Raw genomic sequence first — 24,020 nt, forward strand, 5'->3', positions numbered from 1 at the left:
TATTAGTAAATGATTTAAAATATAACTTATTAAGTATTAGTCAATTATGTGATAAGTGATAATAATGCTTACATCATAGAGATATCACATAAAAACAAATCTAAGATCGCTTTAAGGAGCAATAATAGTTATATTATTAATCTTCATGATTGTCATGATGAAACTTATTTTTTGATTTTAAACAATGATGTATGACTTTGGCATAGAAGGCTAGGACATGTTAGTATGAAATCAAGCACACAAATTAAAACTAAAGAACTTGTAAGAAAAATATATTTTTCTTGAAAATTACTCTATCTCTAAAGCTTATCAAGTTTTCAATAAGAGATCCTTAGTCATTGATTAATCTATTTATGTTATTTTTTATATATTTTTTTAAACTAAGAAAATAATTTTGATAAAATTTTTGGATTTGATAAATTGAATTAAAACAAGAATTCTCCTCTCAAAGTAACTTCGATACATCTATTCCACAGAAATCTTACCGAAAGAATGGAAGTATATAGATGTACATCATAAGAAGCTTATTATTGGAGATACATGGAAAGGTATTCAAACTCATTCTTCGTTTAAAAATTTTTATGTAAATGCTATTTTTTTTGTCTCAAATTATATCTAAATGCATTAACGATGCTCTCAAAGATGACTCATGAGTTTTTGGAAGAATTAAATTAATTTGAAAGAAATAAGGTTTGGATGCTTGTTTCTAGACCTAGTGATCATCTTATGATTGACACTAAATGAGTTTTTAGGAATAAGCAAGATGAACAAGGTATCGTGGTTCGAAACAATGCTAGATCAGTGGCCCAAGATTTCAACCAAGAAGAAGATATAGATTATGAAGAAACTTTCACTCTTGTGATAAGACTTGAAGTCATAAGGATGTTATTCATTGCCTACGCATGTTTTAAAAAATTTAAGTTATTTTAAATAGATGTCAAAAGTATTTTTCTTAGTGGTTTTATTTTCAAAGAAGTTTATATTAAATAACTACTTTCAAAGTGTTCTTTTTCCAAACCATGTTTATAAGTTATCTAAAGTTCTATATGGGTTGAAGTAAGCCCCTGATGTTTGGCATGAGAGGTTTAGTTCTTTTCTTATTCAAAATAATTTTTTGAAAGGTAAGGTCGATACCATATTATTTATTAAATTATTTTAAAATAATTTTTTATCATTCAAATTTATGTTGATGATATTATTTTTTATTCTACGAATGAATATTTAATTATTTATCAAAAGTATGAGTTAATAATTTAAAATAAGTTTAATGAGTGAATTGATAATTTTTTTAGTCAAATATACTTTGAATCTACTAAAATGGTTTCACTTGAATCGCGCTAACGCCATTGAAACACCAATGAGCATTTCTACCAAACTAGATATAGACAACGAAGAAAAATGTTTTGATTAAAAGACTTATTTCAATATATCTCGTATCGAGAGATATAAAATCATATAATATTAATTATCCGATATATGATTATCTACTTATTAATCTTTCATCGAATCAATATGTATCACTCGTTAAAGTTATAGAATTCACAGCATAATATAGGTAAGCCTGTGACTTGTTTTGCACACGACAACCAAGTTTGGTCCAGCAGAGCATAGCAACCATGAATACACAGTTATTATACATGAGAAGAATTTTATTTTGGGTTAGAGTGATGATCAGTATCATTTGTATTTCCTTGTGACTTGATTTTGACTATATTATCGTACACGTGGAACACATTTTAGTTTACTTTACTTTACTTGCTTGCAGATCCAACAGTCTGACAATTTTGCATGTGTTTGTTATTCGGAAGAGGAAAAAAACACTGAGTGCAGAGAAGGCCATCTTTCATTTGATTTGTTGTCGACAACACACTTCCACCCACAGGTCAAATGAGCTACGTTTTACACCCATAATTTGCCATTGCATCCGCGACGATGTCTGCCATCCATCTCTGAGGAACTCAAAGCTGAAGATGGTGTTCTTTACATGCCCATCAAGCATCTCTCTCTCTCTCTCTCTCTCTCTCTCTGTATACCCCTTACTGCTTTGAGGATCTTCTCTCATAACAAAAAAAATGCACTGCACATACGCACTACATCAATAAACATATGAATTGATACGACACATTTTTGCTGCCATGGGAGATCGGAAGGGATTCTGCTTATTTCAGAAGACTGCATCCCACACCATCTTTTCGCCTTCTCCGCATCGCCGATGAACCTCATTGATCCTTTCAGCTGAATTGCAAATGCCACTGCAGGTCCAATCAAACGAGGCAACACAGATGTTGCCGGCCTGTGCTTTCCACTCGCAGTCTGCAAACAAAGTAGCGGCCATGACTGACTGTGGACTCTATTCAAACAAAAAACGCTGGAATCAGTAGCTTTACCAGGTGGGGTACCACAACATAGTCTGCGGTCATCGATGTGTTCGACGTCTAGTCCGATAAACCATGATCCCAGTGAAACATCCTCATTTGCATACTTGTGAAGCACATGCCTGATTTCAAGAGAAGCAAAGTATAATTCAGCTTTCAGAGTAAAAGTAGACAGCAAAAAAAAGCATCATCATCATCATCATCATCCAGTAGAAGAAACGGATGTAAAAGATGTAGCTTACTGATTCATGGATATGTAAGCAGCCAAGTCGTTGGAAATTGCATATAGCTGACCGGTAGCATGTCGGAAATACTTATTTCCATCTTCTCCAAACTTCCAATACTCGGGCTCGTGATATCTCACCCCCCTGTCCGGTAACAACAGTTTGAGATCAAGACTAGCGTTAAAACATACATATTATCCAGTAAAACAAATGCTTACTTTTGAGCTAGGACTGGACCAGATTTCATACATCCAATATACACCCGAGGCTTCGACCGGTGCTTAGCAAGAGTCGTTCCAAGAGTTGCTACGTGATGTTCAAAAGTAGATGATGATGATGATGATGATGATGATGATGATGATGATGATGATGATGATGATGATTCGATCCAAAACCTCATATTGCTGAACAAAAGACATAATATGTAGGCAATAAGAACAATCGCTTAACGTACCAATATTTACATGAACATCATCATCTACTTTGATGTAGAAATCTGCATCCCACATAGAGACAGCAGTTGCAAAATAACTTTTTGTTTTGGCTGATAACTCGAGATAGCCTTCGATGTGATCCTGAAAACATTTATTTGTAAACATCAGATCAAGATTACATACATACAACAAAGAAAACACATATTGTGCTAAGAAAATTAGAAAGAGTAAACCGAACCAACCAGCCTCATCAAGTCCCCGTGCTTTCTATGTTCGGCTTCGATTGCCTTGTCCAAAATTCCACCAGATGTAGCGCTGTGAGAGTATCTCAAGGCAGTTTAGTTTCAGTGTCAACTTTTCTTTTTGATGCTATACTATACTATACTATATACTATAGTATAGAACACCTTATCAGAGAATGTCTTCGAAAACCAAATAGAGTTGTAATACTATCTCTTAAATCCCTTATTTGTAACATTGTCATTTCTCTTCACTTTGATCGCCCGGTAGTAACATTTGCGACCTAATAATGTTTAAAGATGTAGAGGTAAAATTTGTTGTCTGCCATATATCAAGAAGATCTCTAATTCTCCTGAAAGATTCTACAGCTTTGCCTAGGAGGAAATTAAGTTTATATGCAATAGTCATGTGCAAAATCTAGAAAATGCACACAATCTTTATCTCACTTCATTGCTTGATAAACTTGCATATGTACACACACATGCTCACTAAACAGTCTAACACAGAAAGAGTAAAAAAGGAAAGAATCTACAAGAATTGTTTTGCAATGATAGTACCGCAGTTACGCACCTGTGACCAATGACAAAGCGAATGATGATCCCTCTCTCTTCCTCCAATTTCTTTCTTTTTTCGCCTATTAATTTTTATTTAGAAATAATTTGATCGATCATCGGATCCAAGAAATCTATCATTCGACAAGAAGCAAATGTAAGTAAAACAATGAAACCTTGAGGCATCCAAGTAGCACGAACTGAGTCTCTTCTCCTACGACTGCTGAATGCAGTATTAATTCCTACAACCATCAGATATTTTCTTCGACCAGTGGCTTCGACAGCCTTCAGAGTCTCCGACAATGGAGCACCATTGAGTATCGACTCCTGTGTAGCTCTAGCAGCTGCTAATTCCATTTCTAAGTCTGATATTGTCTTATCCAGTGTCCTGCATAAAAAAGGTTTTTATCACCGAGCAGATTAGAGGTTATCGATCGAAACTCATCCAGAATTCTTCTGATTGCACCAAAACAATGCCCAGACTTACTGTATAACTTCCTGTGCATTTGAAACTCCGTTGAGGATATCTTTTGGCTCTGGTTTTTCATTAATCTGATACAAAAAAAAAAAAGAAAAGAAATGGAACACAACATCTTTCCTCGTACAAAAGAATGCAACAAATTTGTGCCTAACCAAATTGTCATTGCTAAAAATTAAATTGAAATGATAAATGAAGGAAAGTTGGGTGTAAGGTTAATGCACTCACTATTCTCGGATTACAGTCGTTGGCAACTAGATTCAGTTTATCTTCTGTTCCTGATGTCCTGATGATGTCCTTCGCTTCAGGCATCTTCCAACTGTCAGTCACCATTGTTCAGTATCACGATCGAAGCACCAAGTTAATTGTCTAAAATGATCAAAGTTGGTACCAAACCATGATCGTACTCAAAACTACAAGTTTTTCAAAGGAAAGCATGTGATGATGCTATCTATCAACTAATGAGACCAAAGAGTAGAGTTATCTTCTATATCAACATATTTTAATCAGGTAGGTTCATTGAAAAATCCAAAGCACAACAAAAGGATTGGAACTTGGTGATGCACAGAATATGATGTTGAGAAATACTACAACTTAAACCGCTGTATATATAATAGTAATAGTAATACTAATAAACATATAAATGTAAGAAAATCTGTTCAGTACCATTCAGTATCTAACAAAGAAAAAACATAAAATTACCCTACTTTGCAGAAGCTAAGACATGATACTCTGCAATTTTCTTATGAATGCTTGGCCTCGTATTCTTCTTCATCTCATCCATCCTTACAGAACTGATATAAAAAACTTATAATGATGTCAAAGAATTCATTTTAGCAACTTTCTGTACCACCATATTTTCCAGCAGTCCCTCATCTCCTCCTACAACGATCGACAGAACCGAATTTTCTAATCTGCTTCGATGTATGAATCTAATCGAGATTGAATACTAATTGGACCTAGTGCAGCACGATACAGACTCGATCCGGCTTTTACAACGAAAATATGAAATTATAAGGATTCATGAAATAAAGGAATTTAAAGGTCACAACAAGGAATACAGAATTCAGGAAGCAAAGGGCTCCGAGTGAAGCAACTAAACAGAGGAAATCGGCACCTGTTAGCGAAGAGCAGACCAGCACAAAAGCTTCCAAGGCAAAGCAAAAAGGTCCATTTTTTGGGCACCTTTCCCCTTGCCCACAACTCTCCTCCCCCACCACTTCCTCTCTTGAAACTCATGGCTGCTCGCCTCTTCTTCTCCCCTGTTTATTGCGCTGCTAAATCCCTCCGATCACCACCGCCCATCTCGAATTACGATAAAGATGCCACCTTTCTCAGCGGACGATGCATATGAACGAAACAGAAGGAATCGGGGAAATCACAACAGCCAACGGACGCCTTCGGCAGGGGAGGCGATCGAATTTGCTTCACAAGGGAAACAAGAGATAAAAAATTGGCTCTTTATCAGCAGAGTCTCTTCCTCTCTACTCTTAGTCTGTATCTCTTAGTGGTGCACCGTCGGGGAAGGAAAAGAGACGCACCAACCGAAGAGGTGAGGGGAAAAGAGAACATAGGAAGAAAGAATAACCTGATGAGATTGCTATTCGGTGGATTGCTTTTGGAAGAACTGGTGCAGATTGGCCTAATTGTCCCCCAGGTGGGGCAGAGATCATCCGGGTGACGCAAAGGAAGAGAGGGTCATGACGGTCACATGAAGAAAAAAGTAAGATCATGTGAATTCTGGGATGTTTACATGCGATGACCTTTTGGGGTCAACCATTTTGCTTCACATTTCCTACACCTAAAGTAATCGTTGTGCAGAATTAATGAAGCATGAATTGCTGATTCAGGCAAACATATGCATGTCTAGTTCTTCACTTTTGTTCTTCTTCTTCTTCTTCATCTGCATGTGGAGTAAACTACATACAGCAAGTGCAACAGCAAAGGCAGATGTTTTCTTGGAAGCAACAGCAATGATGCGTGCCTAAAGCATCCATCAGATACAACTTCTTTTACTCCATGACAGTTAAAAAGTGTTCTTTCTAAGGAATACATCAGCAAAGAAGGACAGAGAAAGTGTTCAAACATGGAAACCTTAATGCTTCTTGTTCAACGAGTGGTTGAAACCAAGTGTTGAATAGCAAAGTTGCCTCCATTTCTAATGATGCAAGACCAACTGAGCACCAGCCGACATGGTCCTGGCAATGCCCTTCGACCACATGGCAGTTACCCCATCAACATCATTCACCAGCCAACAGGGATTCATCATGTGATGATGTGATGGAAGGGCAAAATAATATTGCCGACGAGAACAAAAAGACCATGTTTCCGATGATGACCTCTCAACCACCTCACCCATGAAGAAGAAGAAGAAGAAGAAGAAGAACCAGCCTTTCTTCCATGCTCACCATGAACTGGCGATCAGAGGAACAAAAGACCTTCCGAGTTTGATGAAACAAACGAATCTGATATGCTCTTCCAGAGTGCAGTGAATGAAGCTGTGGATGCCGATCCCAAGGAGGTCAACATTGATAGATAGACTTGCACAGTAGTTTCTCTTCTTTTTCTGTGTGCTCGGGCTCGCGACGAGTTACTTATCTGCTTGCCTTGGAAACTACTTTCAAGCCATAGCCGAGTGTGTGTCTGAGAGAGAGAGAGACAGAGAGAGAGAGAGGACCTGCACCTCCACGTGCGTGGGAGGGGAGAGAGGCACCACATGGGGTGTCTTCGTCCTTATCTCTTGCATCCTCTCTGCTTTTGGTTGCTGTGAGACTTCCATGGCCTCTGTTATTTTAGTTGCCACCTTCTAAGCTGTCTCCACCTAAAAATCTTAGATTTGATTGAGCATCTTGTGACGTATGGGTTGGAGCAAGTTGTCCGGAGGATCTAGTCGTCATTTTAGCTGTAAAAGAAAATATGTATTCCAAAGAATGAACTGTTCTTGATCCAAGAATTTTCTTTCTTTTTGTGTATATATATGAAATGAATATTTTTTCTGGTACATTTAGCCGTGGAGGATTTACATGCAAAAACAAAAACAAAACAGATGTAACTGATTCCCATTCATGATAAGCATTAAATAGGCAATCCAGTTAGCGGATCAGATAATTAATTATTAGATAGAGATCTTCAAATCAGTCTGATGAATGATAGCAGCACAACAGAGTCTCTCTCTCTCTCTCTCTCTCTCTCTCTCTCTGAACAGTTTCTGAGTGCTAATAATGCATTCGAAGTGAATTTTTTCTTGGTTTGGTGATGCACAGCGGGTTGCCTCTCTCTATCCGAAGTGGTTAGAGAGTAAACAACGTATCAAAGTTTATAGTTGAAAAATAATGACTCAACATGAGCACGATGAACAGAGCGAGTAACGTATCAAAGTTTGCAAGTCCTACATCAACGAGTTATTGCACTTCCACTCTCTATCCGAAGAACACAAACATTTTGGTATTGGTTGACACTGACGAATGTAAAGCCCCGAGATGTTCTAATAACCTCTCTCTCTCTCTCTATGACCATAGTCGAAGGAATAGCAATGCGTCTGCTGAGTCTCAACAACCCTAAGAGGGCGACTCCTTTGGGGCCTGCTCTCGATCTACAGTACATCAACAAAAAAAAATATATTATTTTGATGAAATGATATGGTTGCTAAGCTAAAGGCTGAACACTGAAAAACTTTATTTAGATACCTTTGTGAATTTTATCTTCCCCAGAGAAAGAAGTCCCAGTGCTTTGAATAATACTCCAAGGACCTTCTTCAAGAGTGAATACTATGCTAGTCTGAAACAATTAGTGACAATAATCCCTTTACATTTCTTGATAGAACTGAGTCCAAATAAAAGTAGCATGTCAGTTTAATACCTTGAAGGCTCTATCGATCCTTGGAATTATAGGTTCCCGAGCAAGGACAAGAAATCTCAAAACATTTTTGGGGACATCCTGTCATTAATAGATGATAACATCTGAATACATAGTATTGAAAAGAGGTAGAAAAAAGAAGTAAAATTCTAAACTTCCACTAAAGTACAAAAACTACAAAGATACAACGACAAGAGCTGGAACATACAATGCATGTCAAAAACAGAAATATGTTGGACAAGTAGTGTGCCTTGATATGAATGCGCACACCATCTTCCTCAAAATTTGTACACCATTCAATATACCTGAAGGCCTTACCAAGGAATATAACCATGTCAGATGAACCAAATTAAGCTATGAGATTCCTTCCTATTCAGTCAGTTACCACGATATCTTAGTTATGTATTTTGGCAAACTACAGAAAATATTTCATCAAATATTAGAATAAATATGTTCTAGTTTTCAACAATATGGCAGTAATTTTTACTAAAAACATTCATTGCACATTTTAATCAATGTAAACAATGTCACAGTGCAGAACTATTTATAATTTGATTAGCCACCATGTTTTCTGACCCGTGAGAATCCTGTCGAAAATGGAAGCCATTACTAACTGGAGCAGTTGTTTGATAGAAAAGACATTAAACAAATCAAGCGGGGCAAATAACATAACAGATATTGTTAATGCATTTAATAATGGTATCTGATGATTTACTAAGGGCATGCAGCTCCAGTGACAATGGAACTCAAAATGGGAAAAAAAAAAGGTTCATTATGTTCCCAATCTCACAATCAAACACAAGGATAAAAAAGAATTCATGTGATAATGATATAATTAAGATATTAAAAAATCTATTCTGACTACAACCGCATTGCAATTTAGAGAAAATCATCCTTCACATGAAAACAAGATCTACCACACCAACAGTGATAGGAGAAAGTTCATTGCCTGCATAGTTTCCTCGAGCACATTATGCCCATAGATATCTGCAGCCCGGGCACTTGCAATTGCTCCTGCATCCCTTAAACCCTATCAACTGTGGAAAAGGCTCTGAAAGGTCAAAGATCGACTTTTAAGGCTTGCAAGGAAGATATGCAAATTTTGTGAACTACCTGAGTGGCACCAGCAGAGTCATCGACACTTTCTCGAACAACAGCCAACGTGCTCGATGCAATCTCACATTGGCTAAGTGCCTGAAGGTGAACTTACTGATAAAAAATCAAAAGAATAAAATGTCCATAATTAGATGGATACAGAAATGTGAATCGACCTGTGGGTGGCTTAAAACACGCCTCAACTGCTGCTTGTGCACGCCTGGCAGAGCTACAAGACGGTGGTTAATGGACAACTGCACCTCACCAACAAGGCGCAAATTATGGCAGAGAAGCAAGTCATAATTCTGATGATAGCTTCCGTCCATTGAATTCTCAATTGGCAGAACTGCTTTATCAACTAATGAAAGTACAACTGCCTGTAAATGCTCAAAAATCATATGCTTTGGTGTTTAGGCTGATTTGGCTCAACTAAGATGATATCTCATTGACCTTGAATGCAACCTCAAACTGTTCACATGGAACAGCTTCACCCTGTGGGTATGCTTTCAGGACAGAGTCCTCACTGAAGACACCAGGTGAACCCTATTCAGAAAAACAAAAAGCAATAAATTTTGTGCATGATCATAGCAGCCGTAATTCTCAGAATGAAAACAGAATATAATTCTATATCCAAAGGGGTATACCTGATATCCTACACGTACTTTAGATCCATGCTCAGAAACAGAGAGATCAGTTAATGACAATGGTTCTGCATATTGAAAAGGTATCGTTTACTACCAAGAATACACTGCCATAAATTTAGACCATATTAAAGCTCATACGACATTTTATCCAGGTTAGAGGGTGAGCTCTGGCACCATGGTGAGGTTGCTCCAATCTAAATGTCAGTGGTTCAAGTCACCAAAACAATCTCTTTGCACTCATGGGTGATATGACATTGTCACAAAAGCGAGCTAATTGTAGCATTTTCATCTCCGTCGAACTCCACTTAAAATTCTGTCTTGTGTGGCACCTTTGCTGGCACGCAGAGATTGCTTGGAAATTTAACCTACGTCGCCTGTCATGCCTTCATATAGCTTTTTCCTTTCAAGAGACCAAACATCCGTCATGCAATGTTTTCTTTTCCTCTTTCCTTCTCTGTGCATGTAGTTGCAGGTAGTGGTGCAAGAATTACATTTGAATAACAGCTAGCTAATCCAAGATCAAAGACATTCTCATCATCTCATGCCCGCCCAATGCTCAGGTCACCATGAAACTAGATCCTGGATACTAATCTTGTTGACTCTCTTCAGAATGTGAGATTTCCAAGAAAAATAGCACTTATGAGACTTTTTCTAGTTAGGGAAGGCATGTATGAGAGACATATATATCTATTGTTACTATTACTTCTTCATAGTTCTACTTATAAATCTAGTCATTATATATACTTAAAGGAAACATATACAGCACTTGCAGAATCCATATTAAGTGTTTGTAGGATCATTAATTCCTTTGTTAAGAGCAAAAGACCATCTCATATGGCCATGAACTGATTCCCCTACCTCTTACTAACTTGCTCATTAATGCCAAAAGGTCAAATAGAAGTGGCACTATGTTTACTCCTCCACAATTTTTTATGTGGACGAATGGAGATCTTATGACAAAGAAAGACAATATAAAGAATAAAATCTCTCATCTTTGTTCGACAAATTAGAGATAAAAGCGTTTCATTCTGTGTTAACCAGTTACTACACGAAAACTGTTTCCTAGAGATATTCTAAGACTATAAAACACAAAACCCATAGCCCTACCTATCCTCCACAAGTCGATTCAAGAGAAGAACAAAAGAAATCAAGTTCATGTATTACAGTGGTAGAATATTGCAAAATGACTAATCTGAATTTACTGGCAGCTGAATTCATACATCAAAGGTTGTGCTTTTTTCCCCTAATTCTTTCAGATACAGGGAAAGACAACGGTGCAATATAAAATCAAAACTTTGTATCGGTACAAGAGATCAATCCAAGTTCTTATAAGTATCTATCTAATCAGTTCATTAATATTCTGCTTCAGAAAAATTACATGGCTCACCAAAAATGGTAACCTTTGATCATATTAAACTAGCCAATGAAAAATTAATTAGTAAGCACAACGACTTATAATTCATGACTAAAGCAAAACAGTGATTGCGGAAACCAACACAAAGAAAGAAGTATAACACCGTAACGGAGCAGATACACAAGGAAAAGGGTCATTTTTCCAGCTGAACAAAGAATGAAGAACCTACCAGGAAGCGAGCTCGAATTCCGACCCGACTTCCTCGATTCCTCCACCGCCCGGTCCGCCGACAACTGCAAAGGCGCCGCCGGCGACAAGTTCTCATCTTCCACGGGTTTCACACGGACAACGACAGAACCCAATCTCCCACCCCTCACCCCTTCCCGCCTCCAATCCGGAGCGGCCACAGCCGGAAGAGCTCTCGACGGCACATGTGGCGGCGGCGGGAGCCGGCATGACCAGCCGACGCCGGCCCCAGGGACGTGGAAGCCATGTCCGGCTCCTTCAACTTGGAAACCTCGGAGCCCAGAACAGCGCATTATCGATCCAATAGGATGAAGAAAAAAAAGCGGGACCTTTTTCTCGACGGCGGACCGTAGTTATCAAGAGAGGTGGGTGGGGAGGGGAGCAGAGGGAAGAAACAAGAGCGCAATAAAAATTGCGTCTTGACGAGGGACGGAAGTGCTCCGAAGACCAGTAGTGCTCGAGTCTCGGCTCGGAGGCCACGCTGGGTTTCGTGGTGGTTACGTACGTGGCTTACCAAAACAGTGTGACGAGTTCTATCGTGACCATTTAATGAAATAATGACCATTACGATGGTTACAACGGCCGTTATAATCACTATGTTATAAATGCCTTGTATTATTATTATTATTATTATTATTATTATTATTATTATTTATTTATTATTTATTTATTTATTTATTTATTATTATTATTATTATTATTATTATTATTGTTATTGTTATTATTATTATTATTATTATTATTATTGTTATTATTATAGGATTATTATTATTATATTTTTATTTTTAAAATTTTATGATAATTAATTATCAAAATTAGATATTTTTTATATTGAAAAGGGGACACATCACCATATATCAAGCTTAAGAACCGGAGGGCGGCGGCGGCGGAAGTCGGTGAGGGAGCCGTCTGTTCTCGGAAGAAAGCATAAAGTTCCATGGAAGCGCCTCCAAAGTCGCAAATAATCGCCCATGCAATTCTATGTTCTTCCACGTAATGCCTCGACATATTCTAAATACGGAGGAATGCTCACGAAGCGTGTCCAATGTTAGAGAAGAGAAGCGGCTCTCTCTAATGATGGTTACGGTGGACAACATCGATCACGTCGTACGAGGAAATTTTTAGAGACATTGCGATAATGTAGGGAGTTCCAACATCATCTGTCAGCGTATCGGGACGCTTCATCATGAAATGAAAGGAATCGATCGAGGAGGAGAAGAAGAAGAAGAAGAAGAGTGGCAGCAGCTCCTTCCGAAGCTTACGGTCGATGCCGATCGTCGATAGTATCCTCGTAGTATGTATGATCTCTAAGAGACGGACAGAGAGAGACAGAACGGTGGCGGTGTCCTCGAAGAGGGGAAAGGGAGGATGCAAAGGAAGGCGTGTCATCTGGCAGCGGCGAGGCGGCGGCGGAGGCGGAGGCGGAGCACCACGTGTGAGGCCACCCGGGCGTACGCACACCGATCTCCTTGCCCAACCTTTCCCTCCTTATTAATCCCCTAATTAAACTAATATGTTAATGCCACAACTCCAGTCTTTTTCCATTGGCCATAAAAATCTATCCCTTTTTTGCTTTTTTTGGCACTTGCAAGTCTCTTACCCCCTAACCCCTGCACAATCGTATCGACTGAGGGCCCACACACTCTCGCTCCCCTGGGCCCCACCACCACCCTCCCCAGTCCCCCCCCACCTCCTCCCTATTTCCTTTTCCCAATTCTTTCTCCTTTTAATCTCGCCACCTCCTCGACGCGTTCCATCTCACCCCGCGCGCCACCACCCTGACCTCTCTGATCGCCGACCCGCGACAAGGATCGGAGATCAGCAGGCCATATATTTCGATTGTGCGAACCACCACATTGATCGAGAAGCTCCACGAGGAGATTTCTTTTTGCCCACGAGTTGCAATTCTTGGCCTGCAAAGAGATCCTACAGTTCCCATCCATACAAAGCTTTGCTTCTCCTTTCGCTTTTTTAGCTTAGTTTATTATATTTGATTTTCCGTATGTAAACGAGTACAAGGCCGAGGTTGACAGAGTACAGAGAGAATTAAGCGGGGGAATAAGAAGCCATGAAGGGCGAAGAAGGAGATGGAGGAGGGAAGAAGGCGGGGGGAGCAGGAGGAAGAGGAGCGCTGAAGAAAGGGCCGTGGACGCCCGCGGAGGACGCTATCCTGATGGAGCACGTGCGGCGGCACGGGGAGGGGAACTGGAACTCGGTGCAGCGGCACAGCGGCCTGGCTCGCTGCGGCAAGAGCTGCCGACTCCGCTGGGCCAACCATCTCCGCCCTAACCTCAAGAAGGGCTCCTTCTCCCCCGAAGAGGAGCTCCTCATCCTCCGCCTCCACTCCCAGCTCGGCAACAAATGGGCGCGCATGGCTGCCCACGTACTGCTCTTCCGATACTACGCCCTTCCTCTCTGTTCTCCTCTCTGTCCTTCACCTGCATGAACTTGATCTCTTTCTCTCTCTGTCTCTCTCACTCTCTTTCTTTTCTTCCATCCCGTCAGCTCCCCGGGAGGACCGACAACGAGATCAAGAACTACTGGAACACCCGTCTCAAGCGCCGGCAGCGAGCCGGCCTGCCCATCTACCCGCCGGAGCTACAAGACGGCGTCGGATTCGACCACTACCAGCTGAAGCATGAGGCTCCGACGTCGCTCTGGACGCCGCCGCCGCTGCCTTCTCCGTCGTTTGCAGCAGAACACAAAGCTCAGCTCCCCTCTCTTTGGCCAGTTCCATTGCTGAATCACGACAGTTTTCGTCCTCCGTCAGGGATCACTCTGTCCCCTCTCCGGCGGAATGAGTTCGCTGGTCACCTCGGCTTTAAATTCCCGCCCTCGCCGCCGCCTAATCCGACTTCTCTGTTTCCGAAGCAACAACTTAGGCTGGGGCATTCCCAAGCGACTCCGCCACAGCTGCTGTCGCCCCTGCCATGGCCGCCTCAGGGGAAAATGGAGCTCCCTTCATGCCAACTGTTCCCGGATCTCGTCGGAGGCGACGACGACCCCACCGGCCGCGAGCTTCTGGAGGCGTTGCTGCAGGACGAGCGTGTCACCCAGGATATAAACATAGGGGAGCTCTTGGCGCTGCCGACTATCGATGAGCAAGGCGCGTTATGGGAACAAATCTTTGGCGACGGCGAAGGCCAAGTGGTCGAGGAGACTTCTCAAGGCTACTTTCTGGGATCAGCCACTAAACTGGAGGGTTTGCACTGTGACATGGGTGAGTTCCATCGAAGTAATCTCCCTGTTTCTGTTGCATGTGGTTGCCGGCAGTGAAAGAAAATAGTTGATGGAGACGGAAGCCGTCTAAGTTCTAATGTTTTCATCATATCTCCTCACTTGGTTTAATCAACACGATCTATGCATGTCGTGGTAATCGCAGTGCAAGAAAAATGAAACTCGAAGAGTAATGCTTCGACTTGTCTCTCGTCGTGATACCTTTTTCTTCTAACCTCATTTATGAAGTCTTCCTCATGCAATCTGTATTTGTTTTCGCCAATCAAAGCATATCTCACCATGCTTGCCTGATTTTTGTTCTTCATTTTATATCTACTCTTCCTCCATCTCGAACGCTGATTTCAAAAAGCTAAAACAGGATTCGAATTTTACTTTGCATTTTCTCTGTAATTTCTGCTCTTCTCTTTGGTCTGCTTATTACCTATTAGGCTGGTCAAACTCAAAATCTTTATGTTACTAATCACTAGCCCTTTTAGCAGGAAACAAGATAAAGAGTGAACTTCCGGGCGATGCCATTCCGGTGGAAGACGATACACCCGGACTCCTTAACATCCCGGAGCCCATGGTGTCAAAAATCCCTGGCTGGTGCAATATCGACGCCGCAGAGATCTCCAATGGGCAGTCGGCAGCGACGGTGAGCGACGGAACGGACATACAACGGTTGGCTTCATCCCTCTCCGACGCCCCCGCAGAGTATGACCGGAGTATCAGTTCATGGCCGTGGAACAACTTGCCAAGAATATGTTGAAGACCTTACGAGCATCTGCGTTCGTAGTGAGGTTACTTGAAGCTGTTGTATGGGTTTCCGGGGAACTGGGTTTCGAGACCTGTAACTAAATGCTCTGGACTCTCATACTGTGTATGAACTTGTATCAAGTGGCTGGCTATGTCGGAGAGCAAGTGATGTTTCTACGGTTCTTTTCTTTCACTGTACTCTGTTAACTCTCAGGTTGTAATCACCATGTTATCATTAGAAGGGGGATCTTCATTCTTGGGTAGGTATGATCAAGGAAAAATTGCTCATTTACAGCAATTTTATTGAATCTCAAGCACATAAAAAGAGGTAGCATAACTCTCTTTTATTGAATCTCGAGCCACCTATCGACGATCACATTGGATTTCACCGAAGCAGCTGAACATAGCGTTTTAAATCATAAATGGGAGTTATACAAAGGTAAGCAGCGATTGCAATTTGGACGGAGCAACACGAATGCTGCAAAATGTATCAGCGACATGGAGAAAACAGAGCTTGTTCTGGATCTCATTCCTAGCAAGGCCTATGGGTCACCCCCTCGTGACGATGACAATAACTGAGATCACAGCGGCCTGGTCCGGCGGCCGGATGCTCGGCCGCAGAGAAGGGCGTTCCTCGGAATCGGGTTCTCATCCCTCCATGAGTTAGCAGGGGAATACACACGGAGATACAACTGCTGGCCCAGGTATTGACGAGCCCAGTTCTCTGATCTCACGTTCCACATTCCTACGTTGTCCAAAGGCATGTAAATGGCAGACCAAGACTTGGGGTAGACCTGAAAGCAATCAAAAGCAGGCAGCAACGTGAGAGAGATGTGCTTTACTGTGTCATCTGTTGCAAATAACAAAGCTCTAGTGAGACAGATTTAGCCGTTAGCTATGCTTCTCAGGCAAGGGAGGTCAGGTTACTATTGCTCGCTCGGATAGATTCACAGATCATACTATCGGTTATGGTTATTAGATGTTTACACTGCTCTTGATGGATCTTAGAGGAAGCAGTGGAGTAGGATACAAGAAAAGATGACAGTGAACCAATCATGCCCTCTTCCACCACCTAAAAAGCCTTTGATAATTAATGGATTGCCTCCTGCCTTGTATGATTCAGTGGAGAGAAAGCAAACGAGCGAGAGTGGGAGATGAGACACGCACCTGAACAGTGCAACGAGCAACAGCATCTCTCAGATTGTAGCTTTTCCTGCTCGCTGCTGACCATTGTCCTCCATCCATTCTGTAATTGTTGGCATTAATTAATTAGATGGAGGAAAAGAATCGCAAGAGCAAAGCTTCTTTTGATGCACATTCTCGCACCCGACGATCCAGAAGGAGTATCCGTCGATATGCCATGACTGCATGGTGTTCTCGTAGTTCTCGAAGACGATCTCGACGTAGTCTCGGAAATTAGCCGCCATGACCGACGTCTGGAGGTATCCGCCTCCGAAGGTCGGGTTGTCGGAAATGCTCCCAAGCGAAAACACTCCAGGGATCTTGTAGAAATCGGCCACCTTCAGCGGCGTATCAGCTGGGATGAAGGAGACGCTGTTGACAGCGTATCGCTGCTTGCCATTGATGAACGGCGCAGAGTTCGCGAGCCTAATCGTCCTCGTCGTGTTGACGAGACCGTAGTGGTACGAACCTTGCGGATTCGGCCTCGGCCCGCTGGCCGTCAGATTCCAACTGCGTTCCGCAATCAAAAAAAAATATATATATGCAGATACATTAATTTTGCAGTAGCAACCAATCAAGTGAGGGTGATGAGCAAGGACGATACCGAATCGATCTCGCCTGATTGAGAGACCAGTCGATCTGAATGGTCGGTCCTCCTGGTGGCGGACCAGCAGTTGTTCCGCCGGAGTTGCTGTAGCGAAGGATGGCCGTGGTGCTGAGCACTTTGCTGGTGAATCGAGTGGAGGCCACGATGTAGTAGTCCATCGCGGGCTGATCCGCTGTGACCAGAACCGAGCAGGACTGGCCGAGATGAAGATCCAGCGAGGAATAGGTGTTCTGTAGAGTGTGGGAACCTTCGACCTCCACCAATTTCATGGCGTGGCCTTGAATTCTTATGTTCAACGATGCCGTCAATCCAACATTCGATATCCGAAACCGATACGTTCGGCCTTGTTGAACGGTGAAGGTGTTCCCGTTCCATCCGCGACCATTGATCAGAACCCCATCCGGGAAAGGGAGATCTCTGCCGCTGTCTAATACGTACTTAAGGGTCTACAAACAAGAAAGATGCCGTGGTTAGTACTGCTACCACAAGAGTATGCCGCAATGAAACACTGTTTGCAGTTTGAGTGCTTACACTGTGGTTGGCCTTGAACCAATCGCCAATTAACAGGGTGAAATCTCCGGCAGGAGGAGGGAATGGCACGGGGATCAACGGCCGGCTGAGGACTCTGATGCCACCGAATCCACCGGCGGCCTTGTGGAATGCAAGGGAGGGGAAGTAGAAGTAGCTACCGATCTGGTCCTTGAACTGCATGACATACGTGAAGTTCCTCCCGGGTGGGATGGGGCAGTTGGTGCCGTAAACACCATCCTGCCATGAGCTCTTCCTCTGCTGTATCCCGTTCCTGAGAAGAAGAAAGAGTTCATGGATAAATGCCTGTCGAGCGAAGCATCAGAGCACGCATGATGCGTGCATTTCATCTTTCTCAAGAGAAGAGGCTAAAGCTTTCGATCCACCTAATAAAAGCTCTCTTTGTCTCTCTCTCTCTCTCACATTCCTCCTATCAGAAAACCTTTCTTGAACTTACAATGACCTGTTTTTACTATTTGTAACGTTCACAGATCACCACCTCCTCGGGTACTAATTTTTACCAGCCATGGATGATGATGATGCCATTCTCTCTTCTCCACCGACGAGGTTTTCAACCAGATCAGTGAGACCAACGTAGAGCCAACCAAAAGAAACGAATGAATCATGATCGAACATCAAACCTCATGCTGCATGAAACGCAATTAATTGATTTCACCAAAATTACTCTTGCAAGGAAATATGACCGTAACCCAACCGCCTCACCACCCTGCGCTGCGCCATCAAAGCCCACCTACCGTTTGCCTTTTTACTGCGATAAATCTTAGGTTTAATTTTTCCCATGACACCGTTAATTTACTACAAAAAGAGTTGAGATGTGAATTCCTTTTAGGGATGTCGGCGTGATTGCAGCACGAAATGTAGGAGACGAATACAGAAGAAATCCATGCTAACAGAGGAGGGAGGGCATGGCAAAGGGAGAAGAAGGAAGCGAAGCTAGGGAAAGCAGTAGTGACCAGGAGATGAGGAATGGTTCAGGCAAGCTGTTGAACACATTGACGATGACATTGTCGTTGGTGACAGCTTCGATCTGCGGCCCTGGGAACTGTCCGTTGATCAGAATTCCCTGCGCCATGGTTCCCACCACAGACAGAGATCAGTATGAGACCGGATCAAAAACTACAAGGAGGCCAAGGAAAACAAAAGCTAAAGAGAAGAGTGACCTGACCTGTTGCTTGACACCCATGGGCCAGATGTCTCCATAGGTGATGTTCCAAGTGAAGAACCTGTAAGGGCTATCCCCAAGAACACCAGAAGCAGCAACATGTAGAAAGAAGAACAAAGTAATCAAGGAGCTAGCCCTTCCCATTCTCAAGACTTGTTGGCTCCTAAGAATGGGATCCTTCAACACTGGCTTAAGTGGCAGTAGGAAAAAGTAGGGGGGGGGGGAACCCTGGAGGCAAAAAAGAGAAAGGCAGCAAGAGAAACGGAGATCTATCTATGGCCACATTACAGAAGTGGGAGACAGACTAAAAGAGCAGTAGAGAGGATACTCAATGTGCACTTGCACTTGTAGTAGTAGTAGTAGTAGTAGAGTGGTTTGTGTCTCCTTTTGTTTAGTGCTTGAAGAGAGAGAGAGAGAGAGAGAGAGAGAGAGAGAGAGAGAGAGAGAATCACTGGAACTAGAACAAAAAACAAAAGCTCCCGCACATAAAATAGTATGTATTGGTAAGGAAGTCTTAACATACAAATATAATTTCTCCATACATTGGTTTGTGTTATCGGGCAAAGATTCTTCAATTAACAGATGTATTGGCCCATGCCATCCTCTCAACAAAAACCTATGCACATACCTAAGGCAGTTAACAATAATTTGTGAGATCCAAGTTTGGGACATTTTGCTACTAGTCTACATATAATCCCGGTTGAGGATTTTGGTGGATGTGCCAAAAAATATTTTGTTTGACCTCAAACATGAGTCCAGTAAATTCTCATCGACAGTATGATTTGACAGCTCTCGGAGTTGAAAACTACCCATCTCAGTCAAAATTCAAAGAGAAAACAATACCTTTACAAATTGACGTAGGGATGCTGGATAAGCTGTCTGCTTTGTGAAGTCCCCCTTCTTCTCAAAGAATAAATACTTCATTGTGTACGCTCCTGCCCGAGCTGCGATGGACAGTGAGTCGCACCAAGTTCACATCTTAAGCTCGGTGTTGGATTCCCACCGATAGTGATCATCGATAGATGTTTGCAGCATTGCTCCAAACACCCACAATAGAAAATGACTCGTGTGTTGCTGCTATGACCAGAAAGAAGAAGAAGAAGAAGAAGAAGAAGAAGAAGAAGAAGCAGAGCATGTGCAGGGTGGGTGTCTGTCCGCATCAAGTGAATTGATGTGCTGCTGCTTCACCAGATCTACAAGCTTGCATGCATGTGCGGATGACAGAGATGGCAACAACAGAACTGAGGACGGCCAGCCCCATTCCTTGGTCGAAGCATCCACCTCAATGGCCTGTCCATCTCTCCAAGGAAATCCCAACCGAGGAGAAAAGTGACACCGATCGAGTAGAAATGGATCAGTGGTTCGGATATTCCGGGAAGACGATATGGATACGAGCGAGTCCAGTCCAATTCCCGAGAACATCATCAACTGTAGACATTTTACTAATACTAAAACATACATCCAACAACTCACTGACACATGATTTTTGATTAAATAAAAAATAATAATACGTAAAACCTCTTTTTCTCTATTTAACTGAATCTCATATAAATAAATCCTGAGGATCGATTTCAATAGTTATAAAATAATTAAACCAAAATATTCGAGGTTTCTTTCCATGTTTAGACTATATGATTCTTCTTCAAGAAATTTGATGATAATACTATAGTATATCTATATATATATACTATGTATGTACTAGCTAGCTAGCTCGTTGCTAGGGTTCAGCAGGCAGGCATGGTGAGGTGAGCGAAGACGGGCGCCACCACGAGGACGCAGTGTCACGGGCGAGTCTCCACGATTCCCCCCAGCCTCCACCAGCCGGCTTTAATTTTAGACGCCCTTGTGATGGCCGTACGCACAACACAATATATAGAATAGACAGAGGTTCCCGCCACTGACGGACGCTTTCCATGTCCATTTCTCTTCATGCTCGTTTCTCAACACTACACTACACTGCACTACGGCGGACGCCGACACAGCGGTGGCGTTTTATAAGTGCATTTAAGTCGGTCTCTGAATCCATTGAATCCGAAACAATAAAAGTGCATCCGTCTTCTGTTTCTTACCATCATCAGATTTGAAGTTAGCAGAAGCATGCCCAGTGATCACGCTGCCCTTTTTGTGCCGCGGCATCGCAGTAAGGCGATCGAGCAGCGTCCAAAGTGAACCACCGCACAAGGAGTCTCATTGCCAACTACCAATCGGCATGCGAAAGCTTACATCGAAGAAATCTTTCGGTTAGCATGTGATTTCATTTCAGAAGAACTGCTCTAATTTCCTTTTTCTCCTTGAAGTCTCTTTGTCTATGATCCCCAAAGCTAAACAACTTTAATCTTTTTCTTTTTTTTTTTGATCTTTAGGGCCACAAAGAACGAGGAGGGGTCTTGGGATGTGCAGCAGCCATAAAAAAAAAAAAAAAAGCGAGGCCGGAAAGGAGTATTCAATTCGTCATCGTGCAAGGATGGCATCGCATGCACGTGAAGGCTTCGAGCCACAACAAATGCTCAGCTCTTAACACCCTGTCGGTGTGGCTTTCTTGTTCACACTGTTGCTGTGTCGTCGTCGTCGTCGTCTCCACGAATGACATGCATCGTCAACAACGGCAACAATGATGTCGGTCCGGTGGCTCTTGCCCATGCCATGGTTCATCTTGTTGGTCCAGCCTATAGGTGGGTTTCGACGGAACGAGTTGAGCCCAAATCTTATCTATTAAAAAAAAACTTATTAGAGCTGTGGGTGGCGTGAGAGGCGTGGGAACAAACGGTGAAAAAAGATTTTTATTAGACGATCCAGCGATTAAATTTTGAGAGAGCAGAGAGCAGAGAGGAAGCTAGGGTTTTGAGATTTTTATTAGACGATCCAACGATTAAATTTTGTCTATTTTGATCCAAATTTTATATAGAGACTCCATACAACAAGCTCTATAATTCTAATGAGTGTTTGAGAAAAATGACGCAGAATAAACTTCGATCATGAAAAGATAAATCGATTGAAGCACGAGAATCAAACGTTGGTCAAGGTGGATCATGTCACGGGCATCGAATTAAAAGAATTGATTATTGTACCAAGAAAATCAGATGTTACGTCAACATATCAATGGATCAAGCAATACGTCGAATAAAAGGATAATGCGTCGAAAGTTCAGACAAAGTGCCGGATGAACTAATGACATGCCGAAAAACATAGGATTCATGATTGTAATCATTGTATCTTGATTGAAGCAGTTTAAGTATCTAATTGAGTTGGCTACGAGTGTAACAATGCTAACTTAATTAGGAGCTCATTGGCCTGAATAAAAGTTGAATTAGGCCTATTGGAAGACACCTAAGGTTGGGCCAGGCGGTAGCATCGCCAGGCCAAACGATGATACCGCTTTGTAAGCTAAAAAGTATAAAATATACTATTTTGAAAAAACTCGTTGATGGTACCGTCAGGGTCAGCGGTGGTACCACTCAATGTCAGGTGATGGTATCGCCAGAACACAACCCAAACTATGTCAAGCAGTTTGGGCTAGGATTCATGATTGTAATCGTTGTCTTGATCGAAGCAATTTAAGTGTCTAATTGAGTTAGCTTTGAGTGTAACCATGTCAACTTGATTGGGAGCTCATTGGGCCTGAATCAAAGTTGAATTGGGCCTATTATAAAGCCAATTCAATAACCTAAGGTTGGACCAGGCGGTGGCATCGCCAGGCCAAGCGATGGTACCGCTTGTAAGTTAGAAAGTACAAAATATATTTTTTTTCGAAAAAACTCAACGATGGTACCACCCAATATCAGGTGGTGGTATCGCTAAAACACAATCTCATAGACTATGTCAAGTAGTGGTACTACCCAGTGCAGGCGGTGGTGCCGCTAGTACCTCGAAAACCCAAAGATTTAAAATTTTAGTTATATTTTTTAAACCATTTGAGGCCAATAAATACCTCACTCATACTCATGCTTGCTTATTGTAGCAAGAAAGAAATAAGAATTCTTGAGAATAAAAATATTGAGTCTCTTTCTCCTTGAGTTTAGAAGTCTTTCTAAAGGATATATGTGATCTTTTGTAAAAGAGGCGTGCAAAGAAAAATAGATTCTCTCCTAAACTTGTGAAAAGAAAAAAAGATTGTAACAATAATAGTTGATCTTCGCCCATTAAAAAGAAGTTCCTCGAGAGAAGAGGAACTGAGAATGGATGTTCAATTGGGACCACCGAACTAGTATAAATCCGATTTATATTTTTTCTTATGCTTTTCATTGCTATTACTAACTGATTTAATTCTCACTATCTTCGATCAAAACTTTTAAATCAAAATTTTTCGAAAGTACTAATTCATCCTCTCCCTCCTCTTAGTGTCTTCACGATCTTAAAATGAATCACATTTTTTCATGCAATTATTTTGATATTTTGTGTTTGGAAATTGGCTCAAAATTAATCTGAGATAAATTAGAGTTTCAGAATTACTCGTAGATAGGTTATTCTAAACAGTATGGGACAGACTTTCCGATACCACTGCATGTCATCCATCGTAACAATTTTCAATAGGCTTTAAAATCTTTCACGATATTAATTTGGTAATTTAGGGGAGGATGTTGGACATTAGATTAAAATTTAGTTTTAGATAAATGAATCATTTAAGAGATTACTAAAGTTAGAATTCTTTATTTCAGTTAAAGTCTCACTTTTGGATTGACCCCTATTAATTCTAATATTGAGAGAGAAAAGCATATCAAGAGTGAGATATCAAGATATTAAATAAATCAATACATATTTTATTTATTAACTCACTCTTTATTTTTTCTCCTTTTTATTTTTATTTTTAATGAATGTTTAAAGTCTATCACCTTTTAAAAAAAAGTTAGGTATAGAGGTAGGGTTAGGTTTTGTTGGGAGGATTAGTAGGTTAAGAGGTCTCGAGATATAGATCGAATCAACAAAAAAAATCAGACAATAAAAAATATAAAACAAATACAAACGATTTAATGTGATTCGGATTACAACACAAACGTCGTTCCTACGTCCACAAAAATCCCATCGCGAGCGACTAGGACCGTAGTGAGCGATGTG

General features: G+C 41.5%; 4 protein-coding genes across 6 annotated transcripts; 1 reads left to right on the plus strand and 3 right to left on the minus strand.

Moving 5' to 3' along the window:
* Positions 1-1,825: 1,825 nt before the first annotated feature.
* On the minus strand, positions 1,826-5,855 carry LOC135643744 (probable beta-1,3-galactosyltransferase 2). The gene is made up of 11 exons (XM_065161080.1): positions 5,420-5,855; positions 4,531-4,621; positions 4,312-4,376; positions 4,001-4,212; positions 3,844-3,907; positions 3,276-3,348; positions 3,054-3,174; positions 2,818-2,905; positions 2,618-2,743; positions 2,388-2,497; positions 1,826-2,313 (listed from the first exon to the last, which is right to left on the minus strand). Exons 1-11 carry the CDS (start codon positions 5,539-5,541, stop codon positions 2,165-2,167), a joined length of 1,221 nt encoding a protein of 406 aa, XP_065017152.1. The 5' UTR covers positions 5,542-5,855; the 3' UTR covers positions 1,826-2,164.
* Positions 5,856-7,432: 1,577 nt separating this feature from the next.
* Positions 7,433-11,991, minus strand: LOC108951154 (arogenate dehydratase 5, chloroplastic-like). Of its 2 annotated transcripts, none has more exons than XM_065158173.1 (8): positions 11,480-11,991; positions 9,897-9,961; positions 9,429-9,795; positions 9,271-9,351; positions 9,107-9,194; positions 8,161-8,238; positions 7,989-8,079; positions 7,433-7,894 (listed from the first exon to the last, which is right to left on the minus strand). In XM_065158173.1, exons 1-3 carry the CDS (start codon positions 11,787-11,789, stop codon positions 9,682-9,684), a joined length of 489 nt encoding a protein of 162 aa, XP_065014245.1. In that variant the 5' UTR covers positions 11,790-11,991; the 3' UTR covers positions 7,433-7,894; positions 7,989-8,079; positions 8,161-8,238; positions 9,107-9,194; positions 9,271-9,351; positions 9,429-9,681. The 2 variants fall into 2 exon arrangements, with proteins under 2 accessions (XP_065014245.1, XP_065014246.1); XM_065158174.1 differs by having other exon boundaries at positions 8,366-9,194.
* Positions 11,992-13,319: 1,328 nt separating this feature from the next.
* On the plus strand, positions 13,320-15,645 carry LOC135642646 (transcription factor MYB120-like). Of its 2 annotated transcripts, none has more exons than XM_065158943.1 (3): positions 13,320-13,879; positions 14,002-14,716; positions 15,210-15,645. In XM_065158943.1, exons 1-3 carry the CDS (start codon positions 13,565-13,567, stop codon positions 15,479-15,481), a joined length of 1,302 nt encoding a protein of 433 aa, XP_065015015.1. In that variant the 5' UTR covers positions 13,320-13,564; the 3' UTR covers positions 15,482-15,645. The 2 variants fall into 2 exon arrangements, with proteins under 2 accessions (XP_065015015.1, XP_065015016.1); XM_065158944.1 differs by having other exon boundaries at positions 15,213-15,645.
* A 148-nt stretch (positions 15,646-15,793) lies between these two features.
* LOC103991024 (L-ascorbate oxidase homolog) lies at positions 15,794-19,438 on the minus strand. The gene is made up of 7 exons (XM_009410379.3): positions 18,972-19,438; positions 18,760-18,869; positions 17,789-18,059; positions 17,255-17,703; positions 16,795-17,160; positions 16,636-16,714; positions 15,794-16,262 (listed from the first exon to the last, which is right to left on the minus strand). Exons 1-7 carry the CDS (start codon positions 19,110-19,112, stop codon positions 16,050-16,052), a joined length of 1,629 nt encoding a protein of 542 aa, XP_009408654.1. The 5' UTR covers positions 19,113-19,438; the 3' UTR covers positions 15,794-16,049.
* Between the last annotated feature and the right edge of the window lie 4,582 nt (positions 19,439-24,020).

The sequence above is a fragment of the Musa acuminata genome, chromosome BXJ3-7 (assembly GCF_036884655.1).
Source record: "Musa acuminata AAA Group cultivar baxijiao chromosome BXJ3-7, Cavendish_Baxijiao_AAA, whole genome shotgun sequence".
NCBI classification, from domain to species: domain Eukaryota; kingdom Viridiplantae; phylum Streptophyta; class Magnoliopsida; order Zingiberales; family Musaceae; genus Musa; species Musa acuminata.

Excerpts from the sequence above, each read along its gene's own strand:
- LOC135643744 (XM_065161080.1), bottom strand. The coding sequence starts at position 5,541 with ATGAGTTTCAAGAGAGGAAGTGGTGGGGGAGGAGAGTTGTGGGCAAGG. Across the intron at positions 3,175-3,275 it reads ACGGGGACTTGATGAGGCTG|GATCACATCGAAGGCTATCT; the intron begins GTTGGTTCGGTT and ends AAATGTTTTCAG. Across the intron at positions 2,498-2,617 it reads GCTTACATATCCATGAATCA|GCATGTGCTTCACAAGTATG; the intron begins GTAAGCTACATC and ends TCTTGAAATCAG.
- LOC108951154 (XM_065158173.1), bottom strand. The coding sequence starts at position 11,789 with ATGCGCTGTTCTGGGCTCCGAGGTTTCCAAGTTGAAGGAGCCGGACAT. Across the intron at positions 9,962-11,479 it reads GAATTCGAGCTCGCTTCCTG|AACCATTGTCATTAACTGAT; the intron begins GTAGGTTCTTCA and ends TTCAATATGCAG. Across the intron at positions 9,796-9,896 it reads AAGTACGTGTAGGATATCAG|GGTTCACCTGGTGTCTTCAG; the intron begins GTATACCCCTTT and ends TTTTCTGAATAG.
- LOC135642646 (XM_065158943.1), top strand. The coding sequence starts at position 13,565 with ATGAAGGGCGAAGAAGGAGATGGAGGAGGGAAGAAGGCGGGGGGAGCA. Across the intron at positions 13,880-14,001 it reads GGGCGCGCATGGCTGCCCAC|CTCCCCGGGAGGACCGACAA; the intron begins GTACTGCTCTTC and ends CCATCCCGTCAG. Across the intron at positions 14,717-15,209 it reads GGGTTTGCACTGTGACATGG|CAGGAAACAAGATAAAGAGT; the intron begins GTGAGTTCCATC and ends TAGCCCTTTTAG.
- LOC103991024 (XM_009410379.3), bottom strand. The coding sequence starts at position 19,112 with ATGGGAAGGGCTAGCTCCTTGATTACTTTGTTCTTCTTTCTACATGTT. Across the intron at positions 18,060-18,759 it reads GAACCATTCCTCATCTCCTG|GAACGGGATACAGCAGAGGA; the intron begins GTCACTACTGCT and ends TCTTCTTCTCAG. Across the intron at positions 16,715-16,794 it reads TACTCCTTCTGGATCGTCGG|AATGGATGGAGGACAATGGT; the intron begins GTGCGAGAATGT and ends CAACAATTACAG.